Source organism: Myotis yumanensis, unplaced genomic scaffold (genome assembly GCF_028538775.1).
Source record: "Myotis yumanensis isolate MYYU_CA2020_CCGP unplaced genomic scaffold, mMyoYum1.0.hap1 SCAF_16, whole genome shotgun sequence".
Lineage (NCBI taxonomy): Eukaryota > Metazoa > Chordata > Mammalia > Chiroptera > Vespertilionidae > Myotis > Myotis yumanensis.
Genome location: NW_027223767.1, coordinates 41,481,449 through 41,498,332, shown reverse-complemented (window position 1 = coordinate 41,498,332; position 16,884 = coordinate 41,481,449). Strand labels below are relative to the sequence as shown.

The following is a 16,884-nucleotide window of genomic DNA, read 5'->3' as shown; positions in this document are numbered from 1 at the left end:
AAGACTTCCATCCTTGTGATAAAGCAAGTATGAAAGCACAAATGCCCATATTATTCTTCCTCTGCTTGGTGCTAAGAAAAGGTCTCTGCTATGCACCCTGATTTATTAGATCAATTTGGCCTGACGTCTGCTTTGTGAGGCTCTAGCTGCCCTAAACCTACAGAAATGCAGGTTCGTTCAGCATCGTTCTCAGCTGAAGATATGAAGGTGTAAAGCTGTATTTTCCTCTCCTGTCTAGGGAGTTTGCTTCTGAGCTCATTGAGGCCAAGACAGGTGCTGACAGCCCGAAGGAGAGGCTCAGTTGTGTGAAGTAAATAGAATAATCAAAAAATGTAGTTAATAGGATGACCTCCATCTAGCTGGCTCAGCTACTCCGGGGAAATGAAGCTGACTGCTGAGAACTGGGAGGGAAGACTCCGCACAAGATATCTGTCTCCAGGCGCCACTGCCAGGGCGTGAGCACCACAGCAGCAGGATGCAGGAGGCTCAGGTAGGGAGCGGTCCCTCCCATGCTTCCTCCACAGCGTCTTGTCCCTGGGACTGTCCAACCATTTAAACCCCCTATGAGTAGAAGTAAAGTGCTGTTTAGGAAGCCAAAATGAAAGAATATGGGCTTGGTCAGTTAATATTTAATTTTAATACTTGTTATATTTGAACAGTCAGCAATGCACAAAGAAAATTATCTTCAGTGAATGTTTGCCCACAGAATGAACACATGCTTTAAATATGCAGTGGAGGAGGGGGGAATTCACAGTAACAGAGCTAAAAAGAAAAACCCTGTTATAAATTACACAGAGCATATAAAAATATTTCTCTGAATGCATAGATTAAGACTTTAGACTCACCTACCAGCAACTGTGCAGTCTTATTCTACGGCCATACATAGAGGTCACTGGACCACAGAGGACTTTATAGAAGAGACCCGTGTAGGGCCCATCTCTCACCTGAGACGGCAGCCCCTGGCTCCCTCTGTTCCTAAGCCCTGGAAAAGCCCGGAGCTGCTCCTCTGTAGGTCACCCCCAAGCGAGGCCTCCACTGCTTCTGAATGGCTAACTGATCTGGACGGCTGGAAGCTTTAACTCCAGTCACTTAGACATGAGTTAATACTGAATTTATTTCTTTCAGGATAGAACTAATCTTATCATTAAACTTTTTTTTAAAGGAAAGGGGGAGAGAGGTCAGTATGTCTAGATAAACTAGCTTCTGATTGGTTTGCAACACAAGGGAGGTTTCTTCTTTAAAGTACCTCAGAGAGAGGGAGTAGTAAGTAACCTTTACTCTGCCATGCAAACACTGTACAAGGGTAAGTCACCATCAGCAAGTGCTGAAACACATTCGGTCCCTGAACGGTGACTCCGTGAAGCTGGCCTTGCGAACACCTCCACCTCAGCTCAGCATTTGGGCAGCAGCAGGAGGCCATCATCTTAGCACCGCATTCTCTTCCCCTGACATCTGCACATTCTCTCTCCACCCAATAAAGTTAACACAGGAAGTGAAGTTTCTTTGGAAACTATAGGCACTATGGGGAAAAGCTTCTTAGGACAGCAGGGTGCCCTTCAACAGCTGGCTTCAAACCCCTGCTCTCCTGTCTATGTGCTCCTTCTCACATCTGAAGCTAAGCTGTTTGTTCAACAAGACAGTGGCTTTCTGTTCACATTAATGACACTGAAGGAAAAGAATCCTTGAATGCATTCTCCTAAAAATTATTATGCCATGTCCAAGAGTTTAATCAGGTGTGTACTTTTTGTTTTTCATTTTTCAGAACAAAGCCTGGTAGACTTGCAATTGCCTTTTTGGGGGGTATTGGATTGGTGGGGGTTATGGGAGATCCCTAAGATAAAACAATTTGTTTACAAAAGCAACAGATTTCAGAGTTGTGTAAAAATCCTAATAATTTCAAAATAATCTTTATCTTTTATACAAAAATAAATATCCTAACTCCTTTAGCTCAGTTTCCTACAATAACCTTTAAAACAGCAACAGATTCAGTCTCAAAAACTGCTTTTCATTTCTAGTGGAAAATGAAAGTAGAGAACATGGACAGGCAATGTTTGTGCTCTTCTCATATGGTGCAATTAAACACGAAGATGGCAGGAATCACTTCAGTTAAAAAAAACAAAACAAAACAAAAACCGCGGTTGCTCTTTTGGAAGGCATCGGAGAGCCCTCTAGTGACCACAAAGGGAAGTGAATGCAGAGGTGCTTGTCTAGGGCTTGGCAATGGCCGACTGGAGACAGAGGAGTCATGAATGTTTACAAAGGAAAAAGTGGGGGGAGGGGAAGCTCTTTTGGTTAACAGCATATTTACAATTAGATAACTGTATCCTTAAATACTTTTCACCTGAGTAACATTATAAATATGTTATATGGAACCTCACAGCCACAAGCCACACTAAAACCCATCTGTCCAGCACCTGTGCTTTCCCGTTTTCCTCGAGTCGGTTCACATTTGAGGACAGTTGTGAGTGTGCAACACCAAGCCGAGCGCATCCTGGCCCTTCAGGTGCACCGTCAACAGGAGTGGCTAGAAACAGCCTTCACTCTCTCAGCACTGCGCACTGCTCTCTCACATGCTGCACGTAAAACACACTGGATATGGAACCGCCGGCTCCTGCCTCTCCAGACCACTTCACTGTTCACAGCGTTGAGCAATCGGTTTATTGTGCACCAAGAGGCTTGGAAGAGTGGCACCACTGCTTGAGGGTCAGGGGCTTCCCACCTGGGCAGGACAATGTTAGTGTACACTACTCAGTGGCACCAGCGGCCCTCCGGCATCCAAGGCATTGAGATCAATGGCTTGTCCTTGGCCCAGAGGTGACGCGCTGTCACAATACTCAGTGATAAAAGTCCCTGCGGCATTAGTAAGTCAGTTTTGAAGCTCTCCTGTTGTAGCAAGGCCTTTCTGTCAGTGTGGATGCAGCATTTCTGAACAGAAAACTATTTTCACTTATTGTTAGAACCAGTTCCAGCTCTTGGAAATCTTGGAGTCGAGCAACATCTTTGTCCTAAAACAAAAATAGGTTAATCAGATTAAGAGGAGCCACTTGTCTCTTTCTATTTGGTATGCTGTGTTGAACTGATATCAGTTTCTTGGCTCATTTTAAAGCCTAAAAACAAAAACAGAAACAAAAACAAAAATCCCTGGGGCAGGCTGTCAGTGACAGTGCAGGAAAGGCCCAGGGGCGTGAGCTGGTCGGAAGGGCGGAAGTCCTTAGCCGCAGCTGCTATCGGATGAGCACACCTTGAAGGGAGAGGCAATGCAGGAATCAGTTTTACTCACGTGCTCTGAGAAGCAGAGCCTGATGCTCAAAAAACCCAGAGATGTTGGGAGGACCACACATGCATCCATGTGGATTTGCCCTGTAATTTAACCTCATTCTGATGGTGCACTAAGATAATCCTTATAGAGCCACCCAGAAACAACTGAATGGAAACGTGAATGGTACATCAGAATATTCTTTCTGGGATCCTACAACTTTCAAAAAGGCCACAAAACAAAGAAACAAACAAAAACCAAAAAGGCCAATGTCCCTATAGACCCAGTAGAGAGAAAGAAAGCTCAATGATTATATTTGGAAAACAACCCTTCTCTCCTTTTCTATTATCTTCATTTCTTCAACTATGACTCATAACCAAGGAGGAAACTGGGTATTTTCCAAATGCAGAAAGCAACTAACCACTCGGGCTTAGCAGGCCGTGCCTTACCTTTCTGACCAGAGTATTGGGTAACTTTCTGATCTTCTCCACTTGATCTGGATTAACACCCAGCTCACAGCAACTCACTCTGAGCAATTCTTGGTAGGTGAGCTCCTGTCGGTCTAGTTCAATTTCAATGAAATCATTTTCTCGAAGAGATGGGTTTTGAATCCTCACCTTGAGCACCAGCTCTAGGAAAAAAAGAGGGAGAAATGTTAATGGATGGTTCTGGCATAATCAGTCTAAGTAATTTAAGATCTTTTCCAGAAGAGGCTTGTGCCACCCAATGAGGAAAAGCAAGGCACCAGCAAGATTTGCTCAAGCCCAGTTCTGGCTCTGCAGGCAGTTTCCTGCACCTAAGCCTGTGTGTGCTTCTAAAGTAAAAGGGGGCGTGGAGGTGGGCTGGGGAGGGGACAACCATCACAACTGTACAGAGGATCATTTATTTCTGCTGCTGGAACTAAGAAGGTAAAGGCTTAAGAATGGGTTTGGGAGTTAAATTACATATAAGCAGGGAAGGAGAAGAGAGGGGAAAAGAAGGCACAGGCAAGATATGGTACATGAATTACTCTAAAAAGATTTAACAATTGTGGATCTAAAGGTATTGATGAAATATGAAATTCCTTGTATTAAGTGCAGTAAAAGAGCAAAAAGCTACTAATAAAAATTAAAGTATAATTATGATTTGAGTACAGTGCACCTTACCAAGGGAGGAGCCTTGGCTTTGGGAGTAAACATCTTGCTGTACAAGAGAGTAAGGTAGTGGTCCAGGAAGGATGTGACATGTCCAAGGGACACAAGAACTGGCTTAAAGAAGCGCCCTCTGGGCAAATGTGACATAATTTGAACATTAAAGTAATAGCAATGGATTATAACCCAATGAATAGAATAAGAATCTGCGTTCATGCTGATATAAATGGAGGAGAAAAGAAAGCCCTTCTTTACAGTAGAATACCAACTAGTAAATAGACAATGACAGGAAATGATATTCTTCAAAATAATTGGCCTGAGCTCTTTAAAAACATTGAGGTCCACAATGATAGAGAAAGGCTGGAAATGTTCCAGATTAAAGGAGACTAAACCAACATGATAATTAAATGTATGAGTGATCAGGGGCACGGGCAGGGGCAGGGGTGGAGGGAGTGAGGATGGCTATGAAGGGCATTGTTGAGATAACTGACAAAATCTAAGTATGGACTATGGATTAGAAAACAGTATTCTATATCAAGGTTACATTTCCTAAATTTGATCATTGTGTTGTGTATAATTATGTAACGGACTAGCCTTATTCTTAGGAAATACACACTTAAACAGTTCAGGGTAAAGGGGCAAAAGGCAAACAATTTGAGGAAAGAGAGCTCCTTACTAGTCTACTAGTGTTGCAGCTTTTCTGTAAATCTGTAATTATACTTAACATAAATACATTCCCCCCCAAAAACCCAGGAAGGAAAGCTCTGGAGCTCTGGATACTGCCTGCCCATTTGCAGAGGCGCTTGCTGATGAGGAGTTACCTTGCATATTAAAAGGAAATGCTCCAGTGAAGAAAAATGGCTGGAACGCTGGCGCTGGTCCTGCATATGTCCCATTCTGAGGCTCCAGAGACACTGGTGGCTTGGACGGGACGGAAGAGAACAGTGATCGACTCTGAGTCACGGGTGGCTGACAAACAGGTTTTGTGCTTTCTGGTGTTCTGAGTAGAGCAGAGGGGGCAGACACATCCCCATTCTGCACCAGCGCCAAAGAGGTGTGGTCCCTCGGAAAGGCCCCCCGTGGGGGAGGGTCGCCAGGGGGGAGCAATGCAGGGGAGCCGCCTCCAGGGGGTGAAGCAGGGGGTGTGGCAGGGGGTGTGGAGGGGTCCCCATTCTGCAGCGGGGCCGAATCCTCTGCCACGGGGGTGTAGATAAAAGGGAAAGCTGGACTGGCCAAATAGTTGGGAACAAAGGGCAGGTCTGACTCCTTCTTCATCTCGGGGAGGTTGTCACCATCATCATCTTCTTCCACTGAAAAAGAGGACAACACAGAACCTAGACATAGTCCTTCAAAAATGGGCAAGAAACGAGTGTCCTGTGAAACCTAGTGTGCTTTGGTATATGACAGAATTCCACGGTCAGTGTTCTGTGCCTCTTCAAGAAAAAGAATATTTCATTAGGTTTATGATTACCGTTTTTATCATCTTAAATTTTACAGATTAAAAAACTTATAATGCCTACCTTCCCAGAAACAACATAGAATTACTATCTTGGCACAGTCATACAGTCTTTGCTTTTAGAAGCAGACTGGTTGCTTGAATCGCATAAAGAATACAGCCAAAAAAAAAAAAAAAGAATATAGCCCAAAATACTAGCCGTCTTAAATCAAAAGCTGCCCCAAAACTCAGACTCACCTCCCATTATCTTTCTGATTTCTCTCCTTGATGTTAACTGGACTGGCATTTCTCCTTTTGTGGTAAGAATCTCTTTGTTGGCTCCTGATTTTAACAAGTAAGAGACCACCTGACCATGATTGCGTTTACAGGCCCAGTGTAAACAGGTCCTGTCCCAAAAAAAAGGAGGGGGTGGGGAGAGTAATTTAAAAAGAAGAGAGGTGATTTGGGATTTCAACTTCTACACGTTAGCAAATAAATATATGCAAGAGTTCAGCTAGGACCAGGAAACCAGGCTAGTAATCTCAACTTTTCTTTACAGAAGGCAGATGATCAAAATATTTACTATGCTTAAAATTTATTTTTAAATTTCATTGCTGGCCCTTGGGAGAAACTAATTTGTCCTAGGAGCTTTCATTTCAATGGCTTCCAGAAGGCTGACAGGCTGGCTGGCTGGATAACTCTAATGGTACTGCTGACTGTTAGTCTATCAGTATTGCTCATTTGATTGTACCAATCTCTTTAAAATATATCTTTATATTGGCACATTCCTGTTTTAGGGACTATGGAAACTGGCTTCATATGCATCAATTATCACTTGAAGATTAAATATTATCAGGGAAATAACCATCTTGTATCTACAAGCTTGCTCTGCCACTAAAATGATTACTAGTAATACAGAATATTCCTGTCTGAATCTTTTCCTCTTTTTCTTTCCTTCACACTCACAAAAAGAAGGGCTTCCAAATTTCCATTTTTGTTTTTAAATATATTTTTATTTATTTTAGAGAGGAAGGAAGAGGGAGAGAGAGAGAGAAAAACATCAATGATGAGAATCATTGATCAACTGCCTCCTATATGCCCCTTACTGGGGATCGAGCCCACAACCCAGGCATGTGCCCTTGACCGGAATTGAACCCGGGACCCTTCTATCCACAGGCCAACACTCTATCCTCTGAGCCAAACCAGCCAGGGCTAAATTTCCATTTTTAAAAATGTTGGCTTCTCTTGTTCTCTCCAGAAGGCTACAAACACACCCTCATCTGCTTATATGTAAGGCTCTGCACAGACTTTAATTCCTAAGGCATTTAAAAATGTACATCAACCACCAAAATTTCAAGAACTCTTCCACCATAGTCATTTAAGTAAAACTAATTCTTTAATATTGTACACATAGGGGTATGTACACACTGAAGGGCTGTTATTTTAACACTGTATAGAAATATAATTAGCATGCCAGCAAATACTCCATCTTAACAGAAATGAAAGGATTCAGAGCTACTAAATTCATACCCAATTGTCAAAGCTGAATATCTTGGAAGGAAGACTTTTTCCCACTGTTTTGAAATGTCCTCATTCACCAACTCTCTAATTGAACTGAGATAAATACCTTTAGAGCTTATAGGCAAATACAGGTATGGAAAAGAATAGAACATATGTACCATAGTGAGAATTAGGTCACTCACCTGGGAAATATAATATCTAGAAAGTTCATTTGGTTCCAGGAAAAAGCTGATTTTACCCTGGGTACCCTGATATTTATGACTTACAGAAAGCTAGCTTGTCTGGCTGGCTGGGAGCAACTCCACTGAGGTACCAGAGTGGCATTCTACAATAGATTCATTAGAATTAGATTATTCAAGTGCCTTTAAGGCACTTGACGATATGACTACCAATTTGGGAAAAATAAGGCCAGAGTCTTGATCTAGACTTCTACAACATAAGCTCCACGAAGACAAGGAAGGGTCTACTTAGATATACAAGTGCTTAATTAATATTTGCTGAATGAGTGAGCCAAGAACAAGGTAGGTGTTGCTAGGAGTAGAAGGATCCAATGCATTCTGGGCAAACTGCAGCCAACGGTGTGTTTGTGTGTGGATGTCTGTAGCATAGGCTTGGAAAGTAAATAATTATAATAAGCAGCTCTCAAAAATGAATGGAGCATGATGAGAAAAATATGTTCCCTTTGGAAATAAGTGCTCACTTGCCAGTAGTAAATCATGACAAACTTGTTCATGACAAGCTTGAGAGGAAGGAGGTAATGGACTGCCAGTGGGTCTGATACTCTGGGACAAACCAGCTAACTAAAGTAGCACCATGTCAAGCGGGGTTAAGTCAGCACGGCCCCCCAGCCCTGTGCCCTAATCACCTACAGTCCAGACCTGTGTGGCTCTGGGCAGTCATAACTCAGAGCCACTGCAACCAGGCAATCTTTTCAAATTCTTCCTGAGCCATTATACTTGTTCCTTAAAGCCAAGGGAGATGCATGACACTTAAATTATAGTCGACGTGGGAGTTCTATCTTTGAACCTCAACTCTCTAAGCTTTAAATTTCCAGTCAGAATATCCTATTAGTGCTGGGAAGTATTTCAGACCAGAGGCCCTGGGCATCATTCATCAGTGCTGAAACTGTGGTTACTGAGCAACTAAGAACTGAAAGCAGTAACCATTCTGCTAGAGAGGAAGTATTTGGTTTTTTCTTAGGTAATCTTTATTCAGCACACTGCTCATAAAATAAACACAGATATAATGCTTCCCATGCTGGACATTGGTCTAAAAGCAATACAGATAGTAACTTATCTAATCCTCTAAACAACCCACGAGTTCAGTACTATTATCAATGTTCCTTCCATATTACAGATGAGGAAACTGAGGGAGCCAGCAAATAAATAAGCAAAACAAACAGTATGCTTGCTATTCTGAAGCGTTATGAAGTGTTATCGGGACAATAAAGCAAGGACAGGAAGTAGGGGATGCCAGGGGTAGGGGAGGGGCATAGTGCAGTTTTAAACTGAGGAGCCAAGGAAAGGATCACCATGGTTACATCTAAGCTGAGACCTGAAGGAGGTGAGGAAGCAGAAGCATTTTAGATGGAAGGGAAGCACAAAGGACTTAAACCAGAGCTGTGCCTCATGTTTGAGGAAAAGCAAGGCCGAGAGCAGAATGAAGAAAGCCAGGGGCAAGTGCAGAGATGAGGCATCGGGGTAGGGAGGATCGGGGGACAGGAGTAGAAACCGTAGGACTCCGTAGGCTCTTAGAGTGAGATGGGAGCCATTAGAGCAGCGGTTCTCAACCTGTGGGTCATGACCCCTTTGGCAGTCGAACAACCCTTTCACAGGGGTCGCCTAAGACCATCCTGCATATCAGATATTTACATTACAATTCAGTAGCAACATTACAGTTCTGAAGTAGCAACGAAAATTTCATGCTTGGGTCACAACATGAGGAACTGTATTTAAAGAGCCAGAAGGTTGAGAACCACTGCATTAGAGGGTCCTGAGCAGAGTGAAATGATGCAAATTACGTTTTAAGTTAGGATCCCTCTGACTTCTATGTTGAAGTCTGTCAGGGATCAGGGTAGAAGCAAGGGGACTAGTTAGGAGGCCACTGCAATGATCCAGGTAATAGAATGATGGCAGCTCTGTACCAGAGATGTAGTGGTACAGCCAGTGAGAAGTGGTCAGAATTCGCCGGCTGAGTGGCTGTGGGTGTGAGGGAAAGATCAGAAGCAAGGCTGGCACTGAGGGTTCTGGCCTGAGCACCTCAGACGCTGAGATGAGGACCCCGAGGAGCAGGCCTGGGGCAATTAGGGGATGAGCGCAGACCAGGAATTCAACCTTTGACACCTTGAGTTTGAGGCGGCGATTAGACATCTGTCCCAATAAATCTCTGAGAAGCTTCTTCAGGTTACTTCAGATTCAACTTATATTGAGTACTGTTAAAAAGCAAAATTCAACTGAGTAAATTTGAAGATCTAATTGGCTCTATTAAATAATTCAGGATTGCCCTGGCCAGTTTGGTTCAGTGGATAGAGCGTCAGCCTGTGGACTGAAGGGTCCAGGATTCGATTCTGGTCAAGGGCACATGCGCAGGTTGCAGACTCCACCCCCGGTGGGGGGGTGGGGGCGTGCAGGAGGCAGCCAATCAATGATTTTCTCTCATCATTGATGTTTCTATCTCTCTCTCCCTCTCCAGTCCTCTCTGAAATCAATTTAAAATTTTTTAAAAATAATTCAGGATTGAACAGCATCCCACCTAGCAAATAGAAGGAAGCTCTGAGAAGCTGTAAAAAAAAAAAAATGAAAGGTTTTTAATAGGCAGAAACTGAGCAGGACCAGAAAGTTGCTGATGTAAGACAAGGACGGATCATTGTTTTTTTCAGACAAGTGCACTTTTCTTTGGGAGCAGCAGGCGTTGTACTAGGTAGATAGCCTCACTCGTGTTGATGAGGAAATTCCTAACCTGATTAACAGTCACCTTTCTGGGAGGGGCTTAAACTGCAATAAAGTCTTAGCTTGCTGTCCTTGGGACCTTGGGCCTATAGTTCCTTTTCTAAACAGCACCTGTTATGTGGCGGGCACTCTGGTTAGGAAAGCAGGGTCTGGAGTCCGAGGCTGGGTTCATTTCCTAGCTCCACTAGGCAGTACAATTTTACGACCTTGGGGAAATTACTTAATCTTTCTGGGCCTTAGTTTCCTAATCTGTAAAATGGAGAGAATACCAGAAGCCATGTCCCCGTGTAGTTGTGAATGACATAATACATGTAAAGCCCTTAGAACCTCGTGTGTGCTGCTGAGCAAGCTCAGCTATTTATATTCTGCTTCATCTCCTTAGACGCTTACAACACTCTCCTGAAATACATAATTGGAAAATGAAGTGACTCTAATAAGTTCAAACAGTGAGGCAGGAAGAAGAGCCTGCAGGCGAGCCCAGGCTCCTTCATCTGTACAAGGCCGCCTCCCCGGGCCAGAACAGGGATTCCCAGCTGGTGGACCGCCCAGAAACGCTCAGGAAAGGCACACACAGAACAGCAAGCTCGTCCGCAAACACTTTTAAACAAAGCAGCTGTAGCTATTGTTTCCTGGCAATCTCAACAGCTGCTCCCGCTTTTTTCTTTAGGGTAAGGAGGGAGATAGATTTGTGGGGTCTGGTCCTGGCTATCACATTAATAGTTGTGTTGAGGGCAAGTTACTCTCTGGGGAGGAACCCATCTCCAATGTTCCTTTCAGTTCCAAATGCAGGATTCCACTTTTAAAAGATAACATTTGCAAACTTAACTTTAACTCTGAGCTAGCACAATAGGCAGGATCAAATAAAAAAAAATTTAAACGTGAAGAGGGCAGAATAACACATTCAGTAACTTAACACTCAACCTTGGACCACCAGCACATCTCAAAATGACTCCTTCCTTCATCGGGAAGAACTTAAGTGCAGGCAAGTATCTAAAGCCTTAGACCAAATTCTCTATTTGAAACTGTAACAGGAAGACAAAGCAAAACACTCCAAAGAATAAATGAATGAGTCTTCCCTCAACAGGCAGCTGAAGGCAGCAGCAATCACTGCTGCAGAGGGACAACGGAGCAGAACAGCGGTGCAAGTGATTTTTCTTTTCTGCTCGTGAGAAAAGAAATCGTGCTAGTTGATAAGATGCATCTATGCTTTTGGCTCTACACACGTGTTCTGCAGGAGCACCTATGGCAAAACAATCCAACACCGGAATTGGGGTGAACTCCCAATTAGCGCGAGAACCACAGCCAGCACCCTTCAGGCCGAGTGGGGGGGGGAGGGGGATGCGGAGGCGGCGGGGGCGCTGCCCGGGGAAGACCACGTGGGCCAGGATTTCCGCGCTCCCGACTCCCTCGGGCAGGGGGGCCGTGCTGGCCTCCGGAGCGCACCACCTCGGGGGCCCCGGGGCCAGGCCGCGCCTTCGCTGGCGTCGCCGAGGTCCCGGGCGGCCGCCCCACGGCCCGGCCCGCGGCGCTGGCCCTGGCCTTCCCCGCTCCCCACTTACCAGCCGTTGACCTCGTTTTGAGAGTTCACATCCACCCCGCTCTCCACCAGTTTCTGCACCTCCCGAATGTCCCCCAAGGCCGCGGCCTCCCGCAGCCTCTCCTGCTGCTCCTTCTGCTCTAGGCCAGCGCTCATCTTCCCCGCGGCCCCAGGCCCCCGCCCGCCCGCCCCGGGCCCGTCAGCGCCGCCGCCACCGCCGCCCGCTCCCGGCCATGGGGAGAGCGCGGGGCTGGCCCGCCCTGCTCGCGCCGCCGCCGCCCGCCCGCGCCCGGCCCGGGGCCTCGGCTCCCTCCCGCCGGCCGCCCGCCGCCCTCCTGCTGCTCCCTGCCCCGCGGGCCCAGTGGTCCGCCCCGGCAGCGCCTCCGGCAGGCCGGCTCCGGGGGACCCTATTCAGAGTAACAACGCCGACCCGGATCGCTTCCGTTCCGCCCTGGGTCCGGGCCGCGCCGCCTGTTTACGTAACCGCTGCGCAGGGTCTGCTGCCCTGATTCATGCGCTATTTTTAGACACCTCCCCAGCCCGGCGGCTCCAGGGAAGACAGACGCGTGGAAAGTGGGGGAAATGCATGTTTGAGAGCCAGGAAAGCCTGATCCTCTGGCGCAGGCTGTTTACCGGGCATCACAAATAATTGCTGGGTTTTTGTGTGTGTTTTTCCCCCTCCAGGTCGTTTGAGTCTTTCTCGTTATTTGAGCCAACTCTTGCCCAGCAGGATGGGGAAATGGGCCGAAAACGATCCTATTATTATAAGCCCGTCACTGCAGAGATAGATTACAGGGCTCTTTCTTCTTCTGACAGTGCTTGGACCATTTAGTTCGACTATTTATTTCAATTGCCCCGTGGTTTTACATCTCATTTCTCCTAACAGGGATGTCTTCTAGCGTGGCTTTCAGGGTAAATATGTATACTGTGCCTCGAGTCTGTAAACTGCCATGTATTACGGCTTATAAATCATAATTAGTTACTCTTCATGAAGGCCATGTAAGAAAAAAAGAAAGAAAAGTCCACCAAAGAGGCTTTTTGGAGCTTCAGGGAGAGCTATGGTGCGGATGCAAACAGGATTCTTTCTGCCTGACTCTGCCTGGTCCATCTAATAAGGTTCTGCGCACGCGTGGCCCTGCTTTATCGCCCAGCGGGTGAAAAATAAAATCATTGTTGTGCTGAGCGCAGGTGCCTCTGAGAGGTTTTCCAGTGTGGAACACGAGGGCACCTTGCAGATGGGGTCAGGAGGATTAAGGAAATGGCCCTGCAGTGGAAAGGAGGAAGGCATGAACAAAGAGAGGAGCTGAAACAGGAAGGGACAAACCCAGGGATGGAGTTCTCATTTCCCTCCCTTGGAGCTGCCCAGGGCCCGCACAGCAAGCATTTTTCTTGCTACTGTTAAAGAAAAACAACCTGTCTGTTTATTGTGATGGTGGAATCCACACATTACACAGTGTGCCCCAGGTGATGGTAACGGCAGGCTTAAATGGACCCCCAGGGCAAATTGGAACTCTGAGCTTTTTATTTATTTTTATTTGTCCCCCAATTTAAATTTTCTCAGATCCAGCATGATACGTCACCTGAACTGCCTTGCATGATGTTGAAATTGGATCCTTTAACACAATTTGAGTAACACGGAAGTAGGTGGTAGCTTCTCTTTTTCTAAAATGCAGTTGTGAAAATTCGGTAGTTGCCCTAACTGGTTTGGCTCAGTGGATAGAGCATCGGCCTGAGGACTGAAGGGTCCCAGGTTCGATTATGGTCAAGGGCATGTACCTTGCTTGCAGGCACATCCCCAGTAGGGGTTGTGCAGAAGGCAGCTGATTGATGTTTCTCTTTCATCAAAGTTTCTAACTCTCTATCCCTCTCCCTTCCTCTCTGTAAGAAATCAATAAAATATATTTTTTTAAAAATTCGGTAGTGACTGCACTCAGAAGACTGTGAATTCCTGTTATAAGAATTTATTTATCAAATTTCTCTTCCTTAAAAGGATTATAGCATGTGCCCTATAATTGGTGAATCTGTGAATATTAGTATCTCCTTAAACTCATCCTCTACTTACTTCTAACTTCAATCTTTGCTTGTTGTCCTCACATATAAAAACAAAAACCTTCTCCACAAACAAAATCTCTAATCCTGGCCATGACTGAATGCAAGCCAATGGCTATTCTTTTGCTTTCCATTTTTTTATTCTCTTCTTATCTCTAAGGGATTATCCAGCTCCCTGGGTGTATTAAGCAGGCACCGTTTGCTGAGCGCTGTTCTAGTCACTGAAGATGCTGTTGCAAACAAATCAGAGACTTCAGAGAACACATAGTCTAACAGGGGAGAGGAGGGAAACCACAGAATGTGGTCAGTATTACAACAGAAACACTATGGCATATGGCATAGTGGTTGATCCAGCTTTGCCTCTCATATAATCTTGGATGAGTTACTAAATCTTTCTGTGCTTCAAATTTTGTATCTGCAAAATAGGGATGATAATAATAGCACCTATTTTGCAGGACTGTTCTATGGATTGAATGAATGAATATGTGTCAAGCCTGGACATCAGAAACACTTCATGGGTCACAGGTATATTCCAACAAGGTTAAGCCCAGGAAGAGCCCCTAAGAGGATAGGAGGGCAGTGGTGGTCAGGAAACAAAGATAGCACCCAGGGTTCTGGCTAGGTGGATAGTGTTGCCATTTACTGAGATTTAGGACAAAGAATGAAGACAGCCGAAACCGGTTTGGCTCAGTGGATAGAGCGTCAGCCTGTGGACTGAAGGGTCCCAGGTTCGATTCCGGTCAAGGGCATGTACCTGGGTTGCGGGCACATCCCCATAGGGGGTGTGCAAGAGGCAGCTGATCAATGTTTCTCTCTCATCGATGTTTCTGACTCTCTATCTCTCTTCCTTCCACTCTGTAAAAAATCAATAAAATATATTTTAACAACAACAACAAAAAAGAATGAAGAGAAAGTCTCAGGTATGGTGATGAATTCACTTTTGAATCTGTTGAAGGTCTTTTATTACTACTACTAGAGGCCCAGTGTACAAATTTGTGCATGGGTGGGGTCCTGCCAGCCCACCCCGATGGGGTCGATCAGGTCGGGCTGGCGGGGGGAGGGGCCTCGGGCAGTTGTCCGGCTGGCCCCACCCCCTGTGTGAACTCCCAGTCGAGGGGAGAATTTGCATATTAGCCTTTTATTATATAGGATTGCTAGGCATTACATTATGTGCTGCATATGAATTATCTCATTTAGTACCCACAACAGCCCCATCATTATCATTATCATTATTACTAATCATTATTTGAGGCACAAAGAGGTAAGTAACTTGCCCAATACCATACAGCTTAGTGAGGGAGCAAGGCTTTGAGCTCAAGCAGCTAGACTCCAGAGCCTGTGCTTTCTCTTCTGACTTTCTTTTAAGTGGAGATACCCGGTAAATAGCTGTGTATATGGGTGTGGCATTCTGGGCTAGTGATTTGGGTTTGGCTGTCATCAGCAAAGGGTGCTACCTGACGTTATGGGAAAGGAGATGATGGCCCCAAGACAGCGTATTGAGTGCTGAGAGGAGACAGCTCAAGATACAATCCCTCAGAATAGCCAACATTTGAGAAATCCTCAAATGAGACTGAGGAGGAGCAGCTGGAATAGTAAGGGGGAAAGCAAAGGAGTGGGAGGGTTTGGCAGAAAGAGAGTGATCTCCAGGGTCAAATGCTGCTGAAAAGGCAAGAAAGAGAGGACTAAAAAGTATAGAATGGATTTATCCACAAGGAGATTGCTGGTGACCTTGGAAAGGAAGTTGCAACACCTCGTACTTGCTACATACTAGGCAGGAATCTGGGAACACACAGATGAGTAAGAAATGTATCTGACCTAAAGGAACTTTCCCATAGTTCTGTAGGCTCAAAGTCCAAGATCAATGTCAGCAGGTTTGGTTTCTCCTGAGGCCTCTCTTCTTGGCTTGCGTATAATAGCCTTCTTGCTGCAGCCTCACGTGATCTTTCTTCTGTGTTCATCGCTGGCTCATCGCAAATTTCCCCTAAGGACACCAGTCACATTGGCTTGGGCCCAGTCTAAATGCTTCATTTTAACTTAGCCATCTTTCTAAAGGCGCTGTCTCTGAATACAGTCACATTCTGAAGTACTGGGGATGAGGCCTTTGAAAGGTTAACGTGGCGATACCTGGGCAGGCTAAATAGCCATCTCAGATGGTGGATAAAGAAAAAGCGAAATTATTTAAGGGAAGGGGATGAGGAATGGGATATCCAAAGGGAAAGGTTGCACAGCACCGAGCCAAGGGATTATTGGGTCAATGATGGCAGCAAAAATATACTTAGGATAGTAAAATAAGGAAGGGCATAGAAGAAGCAACAGGAGAGCCAAGGCTGGGCTGCTTTGGCTCACTGAGAAGTCAGGGAAAAGGGGGCCTTAGAGACAGGTTCAGGGGGTTACCTGGTATGAGGTGCCACTGCCCATTGCTCCCCTGGTTGCAAGCCTCTTGGGGTCCCTTCAAGGATAGGGGTTAATTGCCTGTGGGGGGAGGCGAGGGGAAAGGGAATGGCAGAGGAATATTTATCTCTTTCTTGCAGGTGGAAATCTTAGGGGAGATCTCAGGGGGGGGGGACTTAATAGAATAGTCATCAGCTTTCCAGGTGTGCTCTTTCAGGGTCCTGGTCTCCACGGATTGGTCGGTCCAGGACGGGGGTCATTAGTCAATGTAGCTGGTCCTGAGGCAGCCACGGAATCACTTGGCTGTTGCTGCTTTTCTGGGCCTGAGAGCTGAGGTATAACTGAGGCCTAGTTGTCCTCTTAAGGGAGGAAAAGGTCAGGAGGTCTAAACTGCCTGCCTGTCGATATAAAATATCTGGGGTCCAAAACCACATGACCAGTGAATGATATGCTAGAGAAGGACAGGCCACCCTGAGGGCAAGGATCTCCTTTCCCCAGTTTCGCCCCTTGCTAGGCATCTGGGGCTTTCTGCCCGCCCTGGGGAGTTTCTGTACCTAGCCCATCGTCCTTGCTCTGCTCATGTCTAACTGTCGGAAGCCGGTCCATCCTTGCTGCTT

At 45.7% G+C, this 16,884-nt stretch overlaps 1 protein-coding gene across 3 annotated transcripts; it reads right to left on the bottom strand.

Annotated features, from left to right (window-relative positions):
* Positions 1-618: 618 nt before the first annotated feature.
* ANKRD40 (ankyrin repeat domain 40) lies at positions 619-12,013 on the bottom strand. Of its 3 annotated transcripts, XM_070394883.1 has the most exons (6): positions 7,525-9,591; positions 7,352-7,435; positions 6,080-6,228; positions 5,208-5,696; positions 3,706-3,887; positions 619-3,005 (listed from the first exon to the last, which is right to left on the bottom strand). In XM_070394883.1, the coding sequence occupies exons 1-6, from the start codon at positions 7,551-7,553 to the stop codon at positions 2,859-2,861; spliced, it is 1,080 nt and encodes a 359-aa protein (XP_070250984.1). In that variant the 5' UTR covers positions 7,554-9,591; the 3' UTR covers positions 619-2,858. The 3 variants fall into 3 exon arrangements, with proteins under 3 accessions (XP_070250984.1, XP_070250983.1, XP_070250982.1); XM_070394882.1 differs by lacking the exons at positions 7,352-7,435; positions 7,525-9,591 and adding an exon at positions 11,850-12,013; XM_070394881.1 differs by having other exon boundaries at positions 7,352-9,589.
* Positions 12,014-16,884: the final 4,871 nt, after the last annotated feature.

Coding starts and splice junctions, on each gene's coding strand:
- ANKRD40 (XM_070394881.1), bottom strand. CDS start 7,503: ATGGTACATATGTTCTATTCTTTTCCATACCTGTATTTGCCTATAAGC. Junction 3,888..5,207: donor ATTTCCTTTTAATATGCAAG/GTAACTCCTCAT, acceptor TTTTTTTCCTAG/AGCTGGTGCTCAAGGTGAGG. Junction 3,006..3,705: donor CCAATACTCTGGTCAGAAAG/GTAAGGCACGGC, acceptor TTTTTGTTTTAG/GACAAAGATGTTGCTCGACT.